Source organism: Myxocyprinus asiaticus, chromosome 5 (genome assembly GCF_019703515.2).
Source record: "Myxocyprinus asiaticus isolate MX2 ecotype Aquarium Trade chromosome 5, UBuf_Myxa_2, whole genome shotgun sequence".
NCBI classification, from domain to species: Eukaryota; Metazoa; Chordata; class Actinopteri; order Cypriniformes; family Catostomidae; genus Myxocyprinus; species Myxocyprinus asiaticus.
Window position 1 is genome coordinate 3,580,151 of NC_059348.1, and position 22,702 is coordinate 3,602,852.

At 43.5% G+C, this 22,702-nt stretch overlaps 1 protein-coding gene across 1 annotated transcript in view; it reads right to left on the minus strand.

Annotated features, from left to right (window-relative positions):
- Positions 1–22,702, minus strand: part of LOC127440911 (histamine H3 receptor) — a 46,018-nt gene that overhangs the window by 4,206 nt on the left and 19,110 nt on the right. Inside the window, exon 2 of the mRNA XM_051698011.1 lies at positions 20,167–20,333. Coding sequence (XP_051553971.1) covers positions 20,167–20,333 — 167 coding nt within the window. The remainder of the gene's footprint in view (positions 1–20,166; positions 20,334–22,702) is intronic.

Here is a 22,702-nt window from a genome sequence, read left to right on the forward strand (position 1 = left end):
CTGTAGTACTGTATACTGTAAGTTTAATGCGTTAGGAGTCGCGTGGCACCATGCGAGGTTTGGACGCATGAGCGGCGAGCTCTGCATACTTTGCTAGTTTTAATATTTTAATATTTAACATAAACCGTGAGATTCAATACACTCCATGTTCTATGAAGACAGTATGTCAAAGAATTCAAAATTCTCAGGCTCTGGAGACATTAAAAGACACTTACGTGCTCAAGCTGAAGCCCCTGATGTGGAATATTTTTTATCAAGTTAAATATAAATTAATCAAGTATAATCAATGTAAATATAGCCATTTTATTCCACAATTATTTCTGATGGTCAAGCATGTATTTTACTGTGTGGGTTTGTGTGTAGAGGCCTGTGAAAATGAGGCCCTCTTAAAAGGGAATGTGTGCTCAAATATGGTACTCATATATAGTAAACTTGAGTCTCATGTTTTGACAGTAGAGAAAATATAGGATAAGCCCTTAAAGAGGTTCCAGATGGTGAGGCCTCCTTCAAATAGTTTCCTGTTCCTTTGTTAAAATAACAGACTGAAAACACAGAACAAAATGTATGGAGTGTATTGGTCACGCCCTGGTGGATTATGTGTATACAGGTGCATCTCAAAAAATTAGAATGTCGTGGAAAAGTTCATTTATTTCAGTAAATCAACTCAAATTGTGAAACTCGTGTATTAAATAAATTCAATGCACACAGACTGAAGTAGTTTAAGTCTTTGGTTCTTTTAATTGTGATGATTTTGGCTCACATTTAACAAAAACCCACCAATTCACTATCTCAATAAATTAGAATATGGTGACATGCCAATCAGCTAATCAACTCAAAACACCTGCAAAGGTTTCCTGAGCCTTCAAAATGGTCTCTCAGTTTGGTTCACTAGGCTACACAATCATGGGGAAGACTGCTGATCTGACAGTTGTCCAGAAGACAATCATTGACGCCCTTCACAAGGAGGGTAAGCCACAAACATTCATTGCCAAAGAAGCTGGCTGTTCACAGAGTGCTGTATCCAAGCATGTTAACAGAAAGTTGAGTGGAAGGAAAAAGTGTGAAAAAAAAAAAAGATGCACAACCAACCGAGAGAACCGCAGCCTTATGATTGTCAAGCAAAATCAAGAATTGGGTGAACTTCACAAGGAATGGACTGAGGCTGGGGTCAAGGCATCAAGAGCCACCACACACAGACATGTCAAGGAATTTGGCTACAGTTGTCGTATTCCTCTTGTTAAGCCACTCCTGAACCACAGACAACGTCAGAGGCGTCTTACCTGGGCTAAGGAGAAGAACTGGACTGTTGCCCAGTGGTCCAAAGTCCTTTTTTCAGTTGAGAGCAAGTTTTGTATTTCATTTGGAAACCAAGGTCCTAGAGTCTGGAGGAAGGGTGGAGAAGCTCATAGCCCAAGTTGCTTGAAGTCCAGTGTTAAGTTTCCACAGTCTGTGATGATTTGGGGTGCAATGTCATCTGCTGGTGTTGGTCCATTGTGTTTTTTGAAAAGCAAAGTAGCTGCACCCATTTACCAAGAAATTTTGGAGCACTTCATGCTTCCTTCTGCTGACCAGCTTTTTAAAGATGCTGATTTCATTTTCCAGCAGGATTTGGCACCTGCCCACACTGCCAAAAGCACCAAAAGTTGGTTAAATGACCATGGTGTTGGTGTGCTTGACTGGCCAGCAAACTCACCAGACCTGAACCCCATAGAGAATCTATGGGGTATTGTCAAGAGGAAAATGAGAAACAAGAGACCAAAAAATGCAGATGAGCTGAAGGCCACTGTCAAAGAAACCTGGGCTTCCATACCACCTCAGCAGTGCCACAAACTGATCACCTCCATCCCACGCCGAATTGAGGCAGTAATTAAAGCAAAAGGAGCCCCTACCAAGTATTGAGTACATATACAGTAAATGAACATACTTTCCAGAAGGCCAACAATTCACTAAAAATGTTTTTTTTATTGGTCTTATGATGTATTCTAATTTTTTGAGATAGTGAATTGGTGGGTTTTTGTTAAATGTGAGCCAAAATCATCACAATTAAAAGAACCAAAGACTTAAACTACTTCAGTCTGTGTGCATTGAATTTATTTAATACACGAGTTTCACAATTTGAGTTGAATTACTGAAATAAATGAACTTTTCCACGACATTCTAATTTATTGAGATGCACCTGTATAGGCACGTTTAAACAAAGACAGTTCAGTTACTCTGCAGACTGACTCGGCTTTGCTATCTATGATAATAAAGTCTATCTTCTGGCATCAAAACCCCAAGACTTTGAGAGTGATTCTTCACAAAGGCGGCAGAAGCCACAACACTGAGCAACAGGCCTCGAACCAGGACTCAATTTGGACAGTGCGCTGAATGAGATTCAGCATTAACTGTTGAACATATCGGTAATGCTGACGAAGGTTGTTGCTGATTTGGAGAATCTTGCTGTAATACGTCGAATGATCACTGCCATGGAGACGAAATTCACTGTGTTGGTTACAAGAGTGGTGGATGTTGAGAAATGGATCGATTATCTGGAGTCATCGGAGAGGGAATTAGCTGCTAGCAAGCAAGGCGGTCTTGGAACACGTTTGGGAAAAGTTGGAAGACATTGAGAATCGTAATCGGTGAAACAATGTCTGAACTGTTGGAATTCCTGAGCGAGCAGAGGGTCAGAATATGGTGGAATTTCTGGATGGGCTCTTGTGGAGCAGGACGTGGTCCTGTGTCTGTTGCTGGGGAGAGAGAAAGCAGTAAGGGCCATTACCTGGTGATTAATGATATGCAACACCTGTGTCTCGTTACAGTGATGATGGAGATGGGCTTGAAAAGGAGAGAGAGTCAAAGACAAACACACACCTGAAGTTGTAAGCTGAAAAGCCAATACTTTGATGGTGAAGCTGAAAAGCCAATGCTTTGAGTGTGAAGCTGGAAATGCTTAAATCAAAAGCTTGATTTACCTGGACTGCCACCCCGCTTCCCGCTTCCTTATTGTTGATTCCTCTACAGCTCTTTCTGAGTCTGCTCAATATAACAGGCCATAAGCTGGAAATTGAGCGAGCTCACAGGGTTCTAGCATGATGATCCACTGAGGGAGACATGCCCCGATCAATTCTGGCCAGATTTCTGAGATCATCCGATAAAGATCTTGTGTTACGCGAGGCGAGGAGTAAAGGAAGGCTTTCTTGGAAGAACCACATTTTCTTGTTCCCAGACTTTGCAAATTCGACAAGAGAGAAACGTGATCGATTCAAGGAATGCAAGAAACTCTTACATCAACGGAAGGTCGCTTTTGCACTGATGTTCCAGGCCAAATTGAGAATAGATGCTAAGGATGGCCATAAAGTATTTACATGTCCCCAACAAGCATTGTCCTTCATGAAGTCAATGGAGTGAGCAGGTCTTTGTGTGGTGCTCGCATTGCAGCCAAGTGGGCCTGACTCACTGAACATTAACTTGACCATCCGAGGAAACTAGGCGCCTTTTTTGGGTTTTTTTGTGCTGGTTCCGCCTAGCAGCTGGAGGTTGTTTTGTGAAGTAACACTCCTTCAGGACAGTGTTGTGGATGAATCTGCATGTTCTTTGTGCTTATGTCTCCTATTGACTGGAGTTTGTTTTGTGGAGTATTTTTTGCAGGACATTGGAGGGATTAGGTCATCTGCTGCACTCATGTAACAGCCGGCATACTGAACATTCGTTTGACTGCCCGAGGAAACTGAACGGCTTTTTTGTGTGTGTGTGTGTGTGTGTGTGTGCTGGTTCCACTAGTGGCTGAAGCTTGTTTTGTGGAGGAACACACCTTTGGGACAGTTATGTGGATGAATCTACATGTTCTTTGTATTTATTCTGTCTATTGGCTGGAGTTTGTTTTATAGATTCTTCTTATTTTGTGTATACTGTATATTGTATATTATTAGGTGTATATTGTGTTGTGTAACAGATGTGTAAACTGTGTTATGTGTAAATCAGATGTTTATTGTAATTGTCATACTGCTATGTTGCTTGGAACTGCACCCAAGACTTTCACCCACTGTTGCAATTGTGTATATGGTTGAGTAACAATAAAGGGATTTGATTTGATTTTTATTTACTGTAAGTTGATAAAAATTTTTAATAAAAAATGTTTAAAATGTTAATAAAAAAACAAAAAAACATTTAAAGCGTTAATTTTCGTTATCGCGATTAATGCATTATTGTTAATACTGATTTAACATTAGATTCTGACATTTTTATTCAGCTCTGTGTGAGTTCTAAACACTGGTTGGAGTCTGTCTTGTTTCAGAAAAGTGAGTAGGACACTCCGAAAGTAGTCTTCGAATGCGACCTTCTTTTATGGGAATTTGGAGAATGCAAAGGTGTATTCTTCTTTGGCACTCACAGTACTTTGCTTCAACGGAAACATATACATTTTTATGAAAAAATTACGCCAATTTACCCGAAAATATGATTTAAATGCAAGTAATATTAATTCCCAAGTTGAAGTACCTCGGTAAACGGGATTGAAACATATAGTATGTAAAATTTAAATAATATATAATGTAAAATAATGTGTTATAAAGTGAATATAAAAGTACAGCAGCAAAATCTATTTTCTTTTCTCTCTACATAGTTATGACTGTACTAAAGTTTACCTCAGATGTTCCCTTCTCATTTAAAGAGCTTGCGCAGGTTGAGAGCAATGCGTGCTGTCATAGCAACCATGATACGTTCTGTTTCTGTTTGTACTACAAAGGTCGTCTCGTTTCAATGAAGCTCATACGAAGTTGAGGACGCTAGGTATACTACTGCCTAAAAAAGGATGTGTCCTACCTAACAACAGCCTTCGAAACGAGACACTACCGCTGGCATTGACGCCCTGAGGCAAATCGTGAATAGGGCTTTAAGACTGATATAGCAAACATTTAAAATAACTTGAATTGGTACTATTTTAGTGAATTTCTTTATATCACTTTATATAATTTATATTTATATCAATTTCTTTCTTGTTATCTTTATACTGTGGAATGCTTTGTTTGAAAAATGTTAATGAAGCATTATTGTTACATTATTTTGTTTTCTTTCCTAAGAAAACATTTTGACAGGAAAAGAAGTACTGTATATAGAGTCAAATTTCAGCACTTTCAAAATCTGTGGTTAATCATGATTAATTATGAAAAAAACCATGTGATTAATCACAATTTAAAACATTATCCACTGACAGCACTAATTTTAACATTTTAAAGGTAATATTATTTGTTATTTGTTATTATGAAGCCCTCCCACTTGACATCATATCTTGTCACTTTTACATGGTGTAGGCCTTAGAAGTCTTCACGGGTCCACTTGGATCCGAAAACCCAAGGTCCGACCCGAGACCTGTGGGGGTTCGTGTCCAAAACTTGGACGAGTGCCTCGGACACGGGTTGGGACTGATATTAGTAGCCTCGGGTCTCAGGTCATTTTATATAAATGTGCTTTTACCAAATGGACCCCAGAAGACCCCGATTCTTTTAAAATATGCCAACCTTCCATTATTCGTTTCGGGCGTTTAACAATATTTTATTATTTAAAACAAATACATATTAAATAATTCTATGACAATATTATTATCTCACTTTTTCTCTGTTCTCTGACAATCTGCACTTTTATTTAATGTAACATTATCCCTGTCAATTTTAAGATGAAAATTCCCAAATACGAAATCTTAATATTAGACTAATGATATTGCTGTATAGGGTGCCTGCATTTTCACTAGCTGGGTTTCCATCTAAATGTTTCACATTTTTGGAACGCATTAGACAATTTGACTTAAGAAAATACGAATTGCTGTGAATTTACATCCACTGCGTAATGCGCATTAACTTGATGGGGCTTGCCTTGTCATGATGGAGCATCTGAATGTCCTTGCTTTGGGGAGAGTTTTATTTTGCAGGATTGGAGCAATTGTACCTCTTTTTATTAAATGCTGCCAGGAGAAGTCGCAGAATAAGTGTAATATCTGATATAATGGGGTTGAAATAGCTGAAATGCCAACATGCTGCCGGTCTCCACAAACCTGGGAGCCTCAAAACTGTTCAGTGAAGACCCCCTTTATTGACCAGCTGTGAATCCACCCAGAGTACATTTTTTTCCACCTCAATCCGGGTGGCGGAGGACAAGTCTCAGTTACCTCCGCTTCTGAGACCGTCAATCCGCACATATTATTATGTGGCTCGTTGTGCATGACACCGCAGAGGCTCCGCACGTGGAGGCTCACCCTACTCTCCGCGATCCACGCACAATTTACCACACACCACACTGAGAGTGAGAACCACTAATTGCGACCACGAGGAGGTTACCCCATATGACTCTACCCTCCCTAGCAACCGGGCCAATTTGGTTGCTTAGGAGACCTGGCTGGAGTCAATCAGCACACCCTGGATTCGAACTCGCGACTCCAGGGATGGTAGTCAGCGCTAATACTCGCTGAGCTACCCAGGCCCCCGGGTTTTTCTTCTTTTTTTTTTTTTTATGCACATCGGTTCGGGTAAGAAGTTATTTGGGTCAATTCGGGTCAGGAACTGCTCTTAGGATCCGAGAAGACCTCTAGTAGGCCTATTAAATGAAAAGCTGGGTTTGGAATCAGTTCAGTTCATTACTTGTCCATTTGGAGTCGCCAATTCAAACTAAGGCTGGGTATTGATACAGATTTCCCAATCCGATTCGATATCAATTCATATGGGTATATTTCAGTTATAATGTCCCTTTTGCTTACATATGAAAGAAATTATTTTCCAGCTAATGCTGTTAATTATACAGGGGACCTTCTAACTAGGTACATTACGAAAATACTCATTTTACTAATTATATTTGATTGTTTTTTGTCATTTTGGTCACGTTTTAGCTTTTTAAAAATTAACAAATCCATGTATTCAATCAATAAATATGATATTATATTGCATATGTTGTTTTTGTGTTGCATGTTTGCTGTTTAATTGCATAATTTGTACTGTTTACTGGTATTTACACTGATTTGTTGAACATGTGCTAAAACCGGTACTGTCTCTTTAACACAACCAGCATTTCTGTAAAGAGCATCTGTAAATGAGCGCATGTTAACGAGAGAGGACTCGAATGGCTTAACATCATCCGTGCTATGCATGATTACAATTAAAAGTTTATTTTTTATTGTTTTTCATCACCAACTAATTGTAGAACAGAAAGTGTATTAAAAGAGACCCTATTCAATGGCAAATGGGTTGTGTGAATCACGTCATTGGATACACAACTTTTACTCTCAACAGGCAGTGAAAGGATCTCACTGCTGAATAATCAATCACTACACTAAAAAAACACTGGTGTGTGAAATTTAAACATTTACCAGCCAGTTGCCTAATATATACATTTTAGTCGCATAGTGTGAAATTTGGTTGCTAATGCGAATGATTTCCTCTCATTGTAGTAAAGGGTTGCAGATAGAGTAAATGATCAATCTTGGGATTTAAGAATCGATATCGAGAACGTTCAAATGAAGATAGCAATTAAACGGAAAATCAATATTTTTACACACCCTTAATTTAAACACACCAGTAAAAAGTAAAATATTTAAGTTAAGAAACACATTAATTGTACGTTTGCAGTAAGTTGTTTTTTTTGTTTTTTTTAATCCAGACATGTGCCTGGGAACTTGCATATGCACATTTCAGTGCCTGTTTTGTGCATACACAATGTGTGTATATTTTCACTTGGGCCAGTGAGCAACCACGAGAACACCTTAGATCATGCACAGTAATGTGTTAAAAAAAACACAGAGATCAACTTAGCAACAGCATAGCAACAACCTGGAAACCACCCAGAGTACATTTTTTTTTTCCACTTGTCTACATCTTTCTTGGGTAAGTACACTGTAATTATACTGAAAGTATGCATACTGTAAAATAAAGTGCAACCACAATATTTCTATTTGCATTTCAGTTTGAATCTTTAGACAATTGTCTGAATAGTTCTTTGTCTTCAATTTGAACATTATCTATTGTTTTAACATTTAAAACCAATTTTTTTCTGAAATGTTTTCCTTGAAATTGTGCTTGTGCTATCTTTCTTTAAAATAAATGTCACTTGCTTTGATAATTTGTTATTGAATACATGATAATGCATTCAAATATTTTAAAGTGTGACTTCAATGTGCAAATGTTTCAAATTTTGTAAAGTATGACATCAGTCCACGGAAGGAAACCAGCACTGTGAAAACATCACAGCAGGGAATGAAGACAAATAGTTTTTTTGTGTTCAGGCTGTTCTAAAGAGAACGAGTGTTTCTATCTTCACTGGCTTTGATTGAAGCTGAATCCTCAGTCTGTGAGATCAAACATGGCCGTCGAGTAGATTAAAGGCAAATGTTATGTTTGTTATTTATGTTTGTATCATCGCTCTGATGTTAAGAGCTTGCGTGGCAAAACAAAACAAGACAATTTAAGGACGCTTTCTGACCCGAGTCCAACCAGACATCAGAGGAACCTTTGAAGCAAATATTCTTATATATATCTTTCCAGGTCACATGAGATTTTTCTAGTTTGGGTCAATTCCTAGCTGTAGTTTATTTAGATTTGCGGATGTCATGTCATGCTCTCTCTGCTTAAGTGAAGTGCATTCCTAGCCACATCGCTGACCTCTGTCTCTGCTTAAAGGAATAATTCACCCAAAAATGATAATTCTCTCATCATTTACTCACACTCATGCCATCCTAGATGTGTATGACTTTCTTTCTTCTGCAGAAGTCAAATGAAGATTTTTAGAAGAATTTCTGAGCTCTTTTGGCCCATACAATGCAAGTAAAAGGGTGTCAAAATTCACAAATAAAATCACAAAATTCACAAATAAAAGCTCCAAAATTCACAGAAGTCAGCATTAAAGTAATCCATGTGATTCACATTCTTCATGCATATCACCCCCTACTGGGCAGGGAGAAGAAGTTCTAGCAAAAAAAGGACTTAAATATTTATCTGTTTCTTACCCACACCATCACTTCTGAAGATCTAAGTTAAAACACTAGAGTCAAAAGGATTACATCTCTGCTGCCATAACATCTTTTGGAATGTCAAAATTTTGGCTCCCATTCACTTGCATTGTGAGGAGGACCTACAGAGCTGAAATATTCTTCTAAAAATCATAATTTGTGTTCTGCAGAAGAAAGAAAGTTACTCACATCTGGCATGCAGGGTAAATGATGAGAGAATTTTCATTTTTGGGTGAACTATCCCTGTAATGTACTTACCATTATAAAATGGTTAATATATTTATTTTATAACGGTATGGTACACTGTAAAATAAAAAATATAAATTTTAACGGAAAAAGAATGTAAAAATGCTACAGTAAAAAAAATCGTTAATTAGTTAACAGCTACTGTATCTTACCATGATAAGTTATGTTTTTACAAGTCAATACATGTATGTGACAAGGAGGGTGTGGCCGGGCCACAAGGATGGATGCCTGTTAGAGAGAGAGAGAGATGCATGCAGCCAACAAACGTGTGCATTCTGCATTGGGCCAGGAAGTTCAACAGTGTGAGTGACACACAGAGCTGCGTGTGTGTGCACCGGCAAGTGTGTGCTAAAAAAATCTGTTTTATGTTGTGTCCAAGTGAAACTGTGTCTAATTAAAGTCTTCCGTGAATTGTTCACCCGACTCCCGCTTCCTCCTTCGTAGGGAAGGCAGAGATCTGCCACAATATACTTTTACAGTAAACTATTGTTAAAATTACGTTGAAAAAAAAATTATAATCAGGTGTTCTCAGTACAACATTTTATTATATTTTATAGAAATATTCAGTAGTGGTTTGTGACCACATAAATAGGTGGGGCAGATCTTGAGCGCTATAGGATATACTGTAAAATCACATTTTTTTAAATATTTTTTTTTACATTATTCAACTCCACAAATATCTACATGTCATATACATGTTTCCACAGTACTAAAAACTAAATGCTTAATAATAATAATAATAATAATATTTTAAACCACAGTAAGTTTCAAGTAGTAAACAGGTTCACTGTAGAAATGTTTCAAATCACATACGTTGCTGTATACATCTCCCTTGTAAAATTTGAACAAAAAAGTAAAATTTTATTCAGTTCAGCGCAACCAAGAGCCAAGACTTTTTGACATATAATTTTTCATCACACAATACATACAATGTCTTATCACCTACACTTGTCGTTTGTTTTTCTAAACTCTTTTTATATCTGGCTTGTCAGGATCAAATTGTTTGATGGCCAGTTTGTCATGAATTTGCAATAGAAATGACACGCCATTACACACACGTTTATCGATAGCATTCGCAATCTGTCACACTGCTGACGTACACTAATACTAGTTCCCTATCTGTCACTCACATTGTGTCGATGTTTTGACACTAGGAGTTGCCCTTGGGAGCCCCAAACACCTCTGATCTTTGAGAAAAGGCCAACTGGAAATGCCACTCCCCCGGACATACGGGTATAAAAGGAGCTGGCTCACAATCACTCATTCCGATTTTTTCTTCGGAGCCGAGCGGTTGTGTTCAGCGAGCTGAATCCCTCTGCCGTTCCATTCACCTCTAAGAAAGCTGTTGGATTTATGGCGTATTACAGTTTCTCCCCCTCGTGCACCGGTTGAGTGCAGAGAACGCCCCTGGGCACTTCAACAGTCTAAAAGAGTATATATTCTTGCAATAAAAGAGTATATTTTCTACTAAAAGAGTGGTACTGATGGAGAGCGTCTTTTGAAGATGCCTTTCCGTCTGTGTTTAATTCCTGGTCCGCTTCCGATGGCCATGATCGCTGTCTCACGTATTTGGGCACTGCCCACGTGGAGGCAGTGTTCATGGATGGGTCATGTCCTCACTGCAAGAACATGACCATGGCAGCGTTGCGGTCACGTCTTTCCTTCGTCAGAGGGAAAGCCACCCCAGCGGCTCCCCACCTCGGTCCTTCTACCTACGGGTATGAGGCAGCATCTGTTAGCACTGCGCTTGGTGACTGATCTTGGCCTCCGGGTGATGAAGGTCATGGAAGGACTCTCGGCAGGCAATGTCCAACCTGGTGGACCAAGAGTGCCACCTATGGCTCAACTTGGTTGAGATGAGGGAGGCTGACAAGGTACGGTTCCTTGACGCCCCCGTCTACCAGGTTGGCCTATTCAGTGACACTGTCGTAGACTTTGCGCAGCAGTTCTCGGTGGTTAAGAAGCAGACGGAGGCCATCCAGCATATCCTGCCCCTGCGCGGATCAAGATCTCGCACCCCGTCTGCTCGTCACCAGGGGCGTCCCCCTGCGGCAACGGCTCCACCGCAGCCCGACATAGAGACCCCCGCAAGAAGCAGATGCCCCCATCTCACGGCCCGCCGCCAAGAACCCGAGGAAGGCTTCTAAGCGCCCCTGAGACAGGCGACCCAGGGACATGGAGACAGGCCTGGAGGTGGTAAGCAGATTACTCCATCCCCCGGTGGAGGGCCGGGAGGAGAATCTTTTGTTGCCTTTTCTTTTGATTTCACCGCATGCCCGAGGGGCTGCGGTACCCACATTTTCAGAAAAAGAGCAGTTTCCTCACTCCCTGGGTCACACACCCAGTGTTTACAGACGTTGTTATCACAATCGCCGGACACTGCACATTTACGGCAGGCACGGTGCTGCGGAGGCAGGCTCTTCGCCCATGTACGCCCAGCTGTGGCACAAACACACCCACACCCGGGCGGTTGCGACGGATTACGAGGTCAGTTCCCCTCCTCCCCCGTCGCTGACCGGTCCTATCGTGGGTACTCAGAGCCAGGTAAGTGCTTCAATGTCCCCAGACTTAGCACGGCCATGAGCTCGGGGGTCGAGCCCCCTCAACATGGCACCTCTGGCTCCGTCCCGCCGCGAGCTTGGAGGCGTGGCTTGTACTCCCCAACCCATCGCGATGGCTGACCAGGACCATCCGTCTCGGCTATGCGATTCAGCTCGCCAGGCGCCCGCCTGGCAGACACACTGTCGAGGCAGGTCACACTCAGGGGAGAGTGAAGACTCTACCCCCAGGTGGTCCAGCTGAATTGAAGTCGATTCGGTCAAGCATAGGTAGACCTGTTCGCTTCCCGGGAATCCTCCCACTGCCCGCTCTGGTACACCCTGACCGAGGCTCCCCTTGGCACAGATGCGCTGGCACACAGCTGACCCCGGGGGCTGTGCAAGTATGCGTTCCCCCCAGTGAGCCTACTTGCACAGAACCTGTGCAAGGTCAGGGAGGACGAGGAGCAGCTCATCTTAGTAGCACCCTACTGGCCCACCCAGACTTGGTTCTCAGACCTCACAGTCCTTGCGACAGCCCCTCCCTGGTGAATGCCCCTGAGGAGGGATCTCCTCTCTCAGGGACAGGGCACCATCTGGCACCCACGACCAGACCTCTGGAATCTCCATGTCTGGCCCTTGGACGGGACGTGGAAGACCTAAGTGGCCTACCGCAGCAGGCTGGGCAACACCCAATACCTTCGCGAGGTTCTACAATCTCCGGGTTGAGCCGGTTTCATCCTGTGTGTTGTCAGGTACGATCAGGTATGTTTGCGGGACAACCGGCCAGGTTTACCACTTGCGTACTGTGCCTTTCCCGTCCTGGAGGGGGAGACGTGTGCTTTTTACCCCCCAGCCGTGTTCACGAGGTCGTGGACCCTGGATGTCCTTCCTCCTTAGCCCTGTGGCAGGCGAATTCGCAGAGAAATTTGATGCTGGCCCAGTACATGTGCTAATAGGCCCTGTACTGGGGTAGGTGCTCCACATGCACTGGTTGCCTGTATGTAACCCCGTGTGATGTATCTTCCACGAGACTGTTCCCCCATTGGTAAACTTGCGTCTTCCTTGGGCAGACTGCCCCTCTGCCACTGGTCCCTGTGTTTGTAAAGTTCCATCCCCTCTGGGTAGGACCTACCACGGGGACTTCTCCACATGCGACACTGCCGACAAGACTTGGTAAGACCATATGATGTATTTCCACACAATTGTCTCCCCTTCGGGCAGGGTGTGATCTCCACAGTGTCTTCCCCTTGGGAAAGGACACCCCCCGAAGCGGACACTTATGTCTCGATTGGAACGATTTCCACTCTTTTTTTGGGGAGAAAAAAGAAGAGAAGAGGCCACGGCTGGAGCGGCCTGTCCCCATTTTGGGCAGTTGACTTGTCCCCGAGGTGCAGGGGACCATACGACGCTCATAGGAGTGTTGGGGGAGGTTACGTGGCGGCCAGATGCGCTGGCTATGAGGCGCGCAATGGTTTGCCCGTCTCGCACTGCCAGTCCACGTAACACAGTTCAGCTAGTTGTGGCATTTTGTATTGGGACCCCTAGTGTCACAACATCGACGCAACGTAGAGTGAGTGACAGATGGGGAATGTCCTGGTTACTTTCGTAACCTCCGTTCCCTGATGGAGGTCCACTCGCCAATTCCCACTGGCCTTTTCTCAAAGATTAGAGGTGTTTGAGACTCCCAAGGTTGACCCCTAGTGTCACTACATCGACACAACGTCTCATTCCCTCCATCAGGGAATGGAGGTTACGAAAGTAACCAGGATGTTTCCTTTGCTTTGGCACTATGTTATGGGCAGATTTATTTCTGCCCCAATGCGTCTCAATGAGGGCCCATTGCAGTACCATATTTGACCACAGATTTCCATTAGAACAAACGAGGGGCACTGTGGAGTTCAGGATGTCAGCAGATTCTCTGCCCCACATGCTCATATATCTATATCAAACACAGTGTACCGGAGGATTCAGCTACATTACGACTGCTTATAAATACATACGTTGGCATTTTGAACACATTAACAGGGTAACAAATAACATTATTGGCAATTTATAGTGAGAATCTATGTTGTTCATGTAGATCGATATTTAAGTGGGGCTCTGCCCTACCTGTCCATAAAGTTGAGCCGGGCCTAATAATATTTATGTTTCTTATTTTTGATATCAGTTATGTACATCGGAGTGTATGATGTTGCATATTATGTTGTTTAGTTTATGTTTATTGCATTATTTTACTTGTTGGCCTGATGGTGTTTAGTGTATGTATGAGTGACAGTGTGCACTGTCTATACATATTTATTAGCCATTGTTCCAGGAAGGACCACTCTTGTTGTGGTACCAAAATTACATCTCGTAACAACTGAAATGCGGTCATTGTATTTTTTTGTGGTGAACTTCTAGCAAGCTCAGTTGCCAGTTTGTACAGTAGAATTAACAGGATCATTTATATTTGGACCATTGATAACTTAATTATTAATATACCAAAATAATTAATGGAAACCACACACACACACGTGCTCAAAACGTCCTGGTTACTTTCATAACCTCTGTTCCCTGATGGAGGGAACAAGACATTGTGTTTATGTAGTGACACTAGGGGTCACTCTTGGGAGCACCAAACACCTCTGATCTTTGAAAAAAGGCCAATGGGAATTGGCGATTAGAAATTGCATGCCACTCCCCCGGACATACGGGTATAAAAGGAGCTGGTATGCAACCACTCATTCAGGTTTTGTGCTGAGGAGCCGAGACAAAGTCCCGGTCATTTCAGTGGGTAGTTCAGTATTGTGGCAGGAGGGACACAATGTCTTATTCCCTCCATCAGGGAACGGAGGTTACGAAAGTAACCAGGACGTTCCCTATCTGTCACTCACTCGACATTGTGTTGATGTAGTGATACTAGGGGTCCCTATACGAAATGCCACAATAAGCCGAACTGTGTTACGTGGACTGGCGGTGCGAGACGGGCAGACCGCTGTGTGCCTCATAGCCAGCGCCCTAGGCTGTCACGTAACCTCCCCCAATGCTCTTATGAGCATCGAACGGTCCTTCGGAAACAAGTCGACTGCCCAAAAAATAGGGACATGCTAGCCCAGTCGTGGCCTCTTTTCCTCTCCCCAAAAAGAGTGGAATTTGTTTACCGACTGGGGCCATAAGTGTCTACGTCGGGGGGGAGGGGGGTGGGGGGTGTCAATCCCAAGGGGAAGACACCGCGGAGACCACACCCCGCCCAGTCACATGGTCTTACCGAGTCTTGTCAGAAGTATGTAATGTGGAGAAGTCCCATGGTAGGTCCTACCCGAGAGGGGAGGAACTCTACAAACATGGTGACCGGGGCAGAGGCACCTCTGCCCAAGGAAGATGCAGTTTACCAACAGGGAAACGATTTAGCAGCAGATATACATCACATGGGGCCATCTATGGGGAACCAGCACATGTGGAGAACCTACCCCAGTACAGGGCTTAGTTAGCACATATACTGGGCCAGCAGCGAGTTTCTCAGCAAACTCGTCTGCCACAGGGCTAAGGAGGAAAGTCATCCAGGGATCACCACTTTGTGAACACTACTGGGAGTCAACAGCGCACATCTTCACCTCAAAGGAGAAAAAGGTGCTATGCGCAAGTGGTACACCCGGCCAGCTGTCCCGGAACTTACCTGTTCATACCTGACGAAACACAGGACAAAACCGGCTCAACCCGGAGATTGTAGAACCTCGCAAAGGTGTTGGGTGTTGCCCAGCCTGCTGCTCTGCAGATGTCTGCTAGAGAGGCGCCACTGGTCAGGGCACAGGTGGCCGCCTCACTCCTGGTAGAATGGGCTCGTAGCCCCGTGGGGGGCGGCACGTGCTGAGCGTGATATGCCAGCGCTTCCTTTCCGCTGTCCGCCAAAGCAGACAAAGAGCTGCTCGGAGTTTCTAAAGCTCTACATGCGATCCAAATAGATGTGTAAAGCATGCACCAGACGCAGCAACGCCAAGGCTGGGTCTGCCTCCTCCTGGGGCAGCGCTTTCAGGTTCACCACCTGATCCCTAAATGGGGTCATGGGAACCTTGGGCACATAGCCCAGTCGGGGTCTCAGGATCACGTGAGAGTAGCCTGGACTGAACTCCAGGCATGTTTTGCTGACAGAGAACGCCTGCGGGTCCCCTACCCTCTTGATGGAAGTGAGCGCAGTCAGGACGGCAGTCTTCAGAGAGAGTGCCTTTAGCTCGGCTGACTCCAACAGCTCGAAGGGAGCTCCCCGTAGTCCCCGAAGGACTATAGAGAGATCCCATGAGGGAATGAGGTGCGGTCTGGGGGAGTTCAACCTTCTAGCACATCTCAGGAACCTGATGATCAAGTCGTGCTGAAGCCAGTGCTGAAGCGGTCTCATAGTGGAACCCCTGTCTTCCGCCTGAACACCTTCAGACAGTTCCGCACGACTGTGCGCGCTCGTTCGTGAGGCGCACCGTCATCGAGACTGAGTCCAACTCCATGCCAAGAAAAGAGGTGCTCTGAACCAGGGAGAGCTTGTTTTTTTCCCAGTTGACCCTAAGTACGCGTCCTTCAGGTCTACCGCCGCGAACCAATCTTGATGACGGACGCTCGATAGAATGCGTTTTTGCATCAGCATCTTGAACGTGCAAAGCCCGGTTCAGTACTTGGAGATGCAAGATTGGCCGCAACCCACCGCCTTTCTTCGGTACGATGAAGTAGGGGCTGTAAAACCCCTTCTTCATCTCGGCCAGAGGGACAGGCTCTATCACACCCTTCCGTAGAAGGGTAGCGATTTCCACGCGCAAGGTAGCGGCGTCCTCACCCTTCACCAAGGTAAAGCAGACGTCGCTGAATGACGGCCATGCGCACCGAGTATGTGACCCAGGGAACAAGAAAACCGCTCTTTTGTTGAACTTTTGGGTACTGCATCCTCTTGGGCATGCGGTGAAATTAAATGAAAATGAAACAAAAGATTCTCCTCCTGGCCCTCCACCGGGGATGGAGTGATCTGTTCACCAGCTCCAGAGAAGCGGGTCTCCTCGTCCCTTAGTCGCCCATCTCAGGGGCACTTCGAAGCCTTTCTCGGGCTCTTGTCTGCTTCCTGCGGTGGGCTCCACACCGGGCTGTGGGGGCGGGCTGCGGCAGAGCCAGTGCTGTTGCTGCAGGAGGACACTCTTGGCGACGAGCAGATGGGGTGTGGGGTCTTGAGCCGCACCGGGGCAGGATATGTTGAATGGCCTCTGTCTGCTGCTTCACCACCAAGAACTGCTGGGCAAAGTCCTCGACGGTGTCGCCAAACAGGCCAACCTGGGAGATGGGGGCGTCAAGGAACCGTGCCTTGTCAGCCTCTCTCATCTCGACCAGGTTGAGTCAAAGGTGGCATTCCTGGACCACCAGGGTGGACATCGCCTGCCTGAGAGACCGCGCCGTGACCTTCATCGCCTGGAGAGTGAGGTCGGTCACCAATCGCAGTTCCTGCATCAATCTCGGGTCAGAACTACCCTCGTGAAGTTCTTTCAGTGCCTTGGCTTGGTGTACCTGCAGGAGAGCCATGGCATGCAGGACGGAGGCGGCTTGTTTAGCGGCGCCGTAGGCCTTAGCCGTCAGAGACAACATGAACCTACAGGCCCTGGATGGGAGCTTTGGGTGCCCAAGCCAGGTGGTGGCGCTCTGCAGGCACAAGTGCACCGCGAGCGCCTTATTCACTTGGGGGATCCCCGAATAGCCCCTGGTCGCCCCAGCATCAACGGTAGTGAGGGCGGGGGAGCTGAGAGACCGGGATCGGGTCGTGAAAGGTGCCCTCCATGATATTGCCAGCTCCGAGCCGATGAACCAATCATTGAGCCACAAGGGTTCAGGGGAGAGTGGAGGGTTCCACTCTAACCCGACACTCGCGGCTGCAAGCATGTCGCCCAGCTTCATGTCGGCCTGCGACTGGGTGACCGTACCTGAGGGAGGAAGCCCAGCCGAAGCCTCCGCGTCTGACTAAAAGAGCCCGCTCTCCAATGTTGCGTTCGAGAGCTCATCGTCTTCCCGGGCCCCGAATAAGAGGTTGAACTCTCCCTGAGACGAGCCGGCAGTCTCATCCAGGAGCCCGACCGGGGCAAGCGAGTGTGCTGAGGAATGGGAGGTCCGTGGGGGGATACCTGGTGGAGGTGCTCCTATTGAGGTCCCCAAATCGCCCCCAGTGCTGACCGCCACGGACTCATACCCGTAGGTAGAAGGACCGAGGCGGGGAGCCACTGGGGTGGCTTGCTTTCTTACGAAGGCCGCAATGTTGCCATGGTCATGTTCTCGCAATGAGGACAAGACCCATCCACGAACGATGTCTCCGCGTGGGCAGCGCCCAGACACGTACGACAACGATCGTGGCCATCTGATGCCGAGAGATAATGACCGCAACCAGGAATAACACACAAACGAAAAGGCATCTTTAAAAAGACGTTCCGTGTGTGCCGCTCTTTTAGTGAAGAAAATATACTCTTTTAGAATATACTCTTTTTGTTGTTTGTTTGTTTCTGCCGAAGCGCCCAGGGGCGTTCTCTACACTGCACCGGTGCAGAGGGGGAGAAGCAGCTGAAATGCGCCGTAAGAATCCAGCAGAGGAGGTGAATGAAAATCACGGAGAATTCAGCTCAATGAATAGAACCGCTCGGCTCCGAAGAGAAAATCTGAATGAGTGGTTGCATACCAGCTCCTTTTATACCCGTATGTCCGGGGGAGTGGCATGCAAATTCCACTCGCCAATTCCCATTGGCCTTTTTTCAAAGATCAGAGGTGTTTGGGGCTCCCAAGAGTGACCCCTAGTGTCACTACATCGACACAATGCTGAGTGATTTTAACCCAAATAATAAAAACACAAGAACTTTTGTTACCATCACAGAAGTCAAAGTTTTCTTCAAGGTCTCAATTCAAGCCCCTTTTAACCCTTAAAGGTATAGTTCACCCAAAAAAGAAAATGCAGTCATTGTTTACTCACCCCTGTATTGTTATTACCCCATATTACTTTCTTTCTTTTTCTTAACACAAAGGGAGAAATTGTGACAAAATATTTATACTCAGTGATGTCATACAATGGCAGTTTATGGTAACCACCTCTTCACGTTTCAAAAGGATGCAAAAGTATAATTCAGAAGTCTAATAAATTATTCCATGAGACTCATGATTGTTATGAAAGCATACGATGAGGTTTGGTGAGAAACAAACCGAAATCTAATATATTATTTAGTGAAACTGTTGACCAACTGTTGCTCTCCTCTGTGCGTTCATAAGACTGCACGAGAGTTGCAGTTCACATAGCACATAGTTTTATCATGTGCCAGGTTAGGACACAGTGTGACTGTAGCTGCCTTCCGCCTCCTCTGTCTATCTCTCTCAGTTTGATTGAGTACTCTGTTTCAAACAAATAAAGCTGGGCAATGAAATGCATCTATTCTCCGACTACAAACTTATCAGACATATTTTGTAATTTCAGTTCTCTGGTTTGTGTGCAGCTGTGTTGTGTTCTTTTTGTTTCTATTGCTGTGGTGGACCTGTTTTTAAATTAACAAAATTCATTTTCTCATGAACGCCCATGTCCAGAGGGGGCTGCGTGAATTGTTTCTCTCGTGCAGTCTCATCATGAACGCGCAGAGGAGAGTAACAGTTGGTCAACATTTTCACTAAGTAGTACATTAGATTTTGGTTTGTTTCTCACCAGAGCCCATCGTATGTTTTCATAAATGAACATGAGTCTCATGGAATAATTTATTAGATGTCTGAATTATACTTTTGCATCCTTTTGAAGCTTGAAGAGGTAGTCACCATTAACTGCCATTGTGTGACATCACTGAGCACAAAACTTTTTTTCACAATTTCTCCCTTTGGGTTAAGAAAAAGAAAGAAAGTCAAATGGGTTTATAACAACACAGGGCTGAGTAAAAAATGACTGAATTTTCATTTGGGGGTCAACTATCCCTTTAACTGAAGCCCCCACTAGATCAGCTGAGTTATTTTCCATAGCAACAGAATAAAAACAAAAGTTTTCCTAGGGGTTTACTGTCTTAAGTTTTGGTCTTAAATTAGACAGATCTAATGATGCAACAGACTAAAAAAGTTAAGACCAAAACTTTAGACAAATAACTTGTAAAACTAGTCCAAAACTGTTTTATGCGACTGGATCCTGGCCTGGGGGAAAGAGTTGGGGAACACAGAAATTCTCCAGGTCATGAATCACATCTTCAGCAGTCTTCAACCAGATCACATCCCAGAAACACACATCTATGACCACTTTAAGCCCATCGCATGGCTACAAGCTGGCAAAATGACAAAAGTGTCATTACAGTTGTTTGTCATTTGTTTGTGCTGCTGGGCGTCATGAGAAAAAATGACTGAATCCCACAGAATACACTGCTATAGATTGGTCAATATTATACAATCAAATGAAAGACTCACCGCTTTTGTAACAGAGAGAAAGCGATCATAGCTGATAAGTACGATATTGAAGACAGATGCAGTGCAGAGCAAGTAGTCTACTACAAGCCACAGTTTGCACAGTCCTTTACCCAGCATCCATTTCCCTGTCAGGATGTAGGGCATGTACACGGGTATGCAGAAGGCACCTGTGAAATACACCAACCAGAAATGTATAGTCAGTCTAAGCACACTAGTTGTTTTGTTATATACACTGGCGGCCAAAGGTTTGGAGTAATGTACAGATTTTGCTCTTATGGAAAGAAATTGGTACTTTTTTCACCAAAGTGGCATTCAACTGATCACAATGTATAGTCAGGACATTAATAAGGTGAAAAATTACTATTACAATTTGAAAAAAAAAAAAAAAAAATTAAACTACTTCAGAGAATTCTCATCAAAAAATCCTTCACATGCAGCAATGACAGCTTTGCAGATCGTTGGCATTCTAGCTGTCAGTTTGTCCAGATACTCAGGTGACATTTCACCCCACGCTTCCTGTAGCACTTGCTATAGATGTGGCTTGTTGGGCACTTTTCACACACCTTACAGTCTAGCTGATCCCACAAAAGCTCAATGGGGTTAAGATCCATAACACTCTTTTCCAATTATCTGTTGTCCAATGTCTGTGTTTCTTTGCCCACTCTAACCTTTTCTTTTTGTTTTTCTGTTTCAAAAGTGGCTTTTTCTTTGCAATTCTTCCCATAAGGCCTGCACCCCTGAGTCTTCTCTTTACTGTTGTACATGAAACTGGTGTTGAGCAGGTAGAATTCAATGAAGCTGTCAGCTGACGACATGTGAGCATCTATTTCTCAAACTAGAGACTCTGATGTACTTATCCTCTTGTTTAGTTGTACATCTGGCCTTCCACATCTCTTCTGTCCTTGTTAGAGCCAGTTGTCCTTTGTCTTTGAAGACTGTAGTGCACACCTTTGTATGAAATCTTCAGTTTTTTGGCAATTTCAAGCATTGTATAGCCTTCATTCCTCAAAACAATGATTGACTGACGAGTTTCTAGAGAAAGCTGTTTCTTTTTTGCCATTTTTGACCTAATATTGACCTTAAGACATACCAGTCTATTGCATACTGTGGCAACTCAAAAATAAACACAAAGACAATGTTAAGCTTCATTTAACAAACCAAATTGCTTTCAACTGTGTTTGATATAATGGCAAGTGATTTTCTAGTACCAAATTAGCAATTTAGCATGTGCCCACTGAGCAGTTGCATTGAAACACATCATTGAAGGTCATGTTTAAAATAGATTTTCTCTAGGCCCCCAGTGAGCAAGCCAAAGGGGACTGTGGCAAGGAACAAAAAACTTAATAGGATATTAGTTATTTAAAAAACTACAACAACAACAACAACCTGAGAGAAACCAGGCCTAGCTGGGGGAGCCAGCCCCCTATGGCTATACAGCATGAACCTAATGCTAACATCAGTTAGCTACGTATGTGTAATACATGTCATGCATTAACTGAGTAAACTGAGTAGATATTTTTGGTAGGCAATGTTTAAAACTAAAGGATATTGATTGAAACGTAAGATTAATGATTAAGTGTCTATAGAAGTCCATCCCAGATTGACTGCATAAGTACATGTAGATGCATTAAAATTTGCTGTTTGACTGGTAAAGGCTTAAATTGGTGTTAATTTATTGTCTATGTATTCCACTTTAAAGCTACATTATGTAACTTTTGGCCCTCTAGCGATTGACGCATAAAACTGCAAGTTACTTGCAAACGAACACTTTACGTCAGTTGTGATTTGGTACTGCTTTTGTGTCGGATGAATCTCATGGTTTAAGGACTCGGAGATTACTTGCAGAGAGGAGTCATGACAAGCTATTTTCATGTTGATATTATGTTATTCGCTTAAACATTTAAGACCAATATTACTTTGAGGAAGATAAACAACACAATTATATTTTAATGATTATTGAAGTGTTTTATCCACTACACAATACACATTAATGTTTGTATTGTACTACACATATCAATTTAAAAGGTGAAATGGCTGATATGAATTAAATTGAAGACACTATATTTTTATGACAATTTACAGTGTCAAGAATGTGAAGTGAAGAATGCAAGTGAACCATAAACTACAATAGTAGGTCTATGCACTGCAGACAATAACACTGTAATATAAAAATGCAAAACGAGGATTTAATAATGATGAAATACTTTATTGATCATGAAAATAATTCACAGAAATATTCAATAAAACAATTACAATAAAACAAATTGAATCATTTATTTAGAAGTAAAGTTACTAAGGTTAGTGTTGGTTACACACTAAACAAATTAATATACAGTATATTACTGTGCTATGAAATCGGTAAATTATGAACAACTTGAGATGAGCATACCTTCATGGGGATCTGTCTAAAGGAAAAAAAATGGCAAGTGTCTGTACACTGATTTATTGCTCTAAAAATACTTTATTGGCTTACACTTGCTTGCAACATTTAGACCATTAGGTCTTCGTCATGCAAAAAATAAATAAATAAATAAAT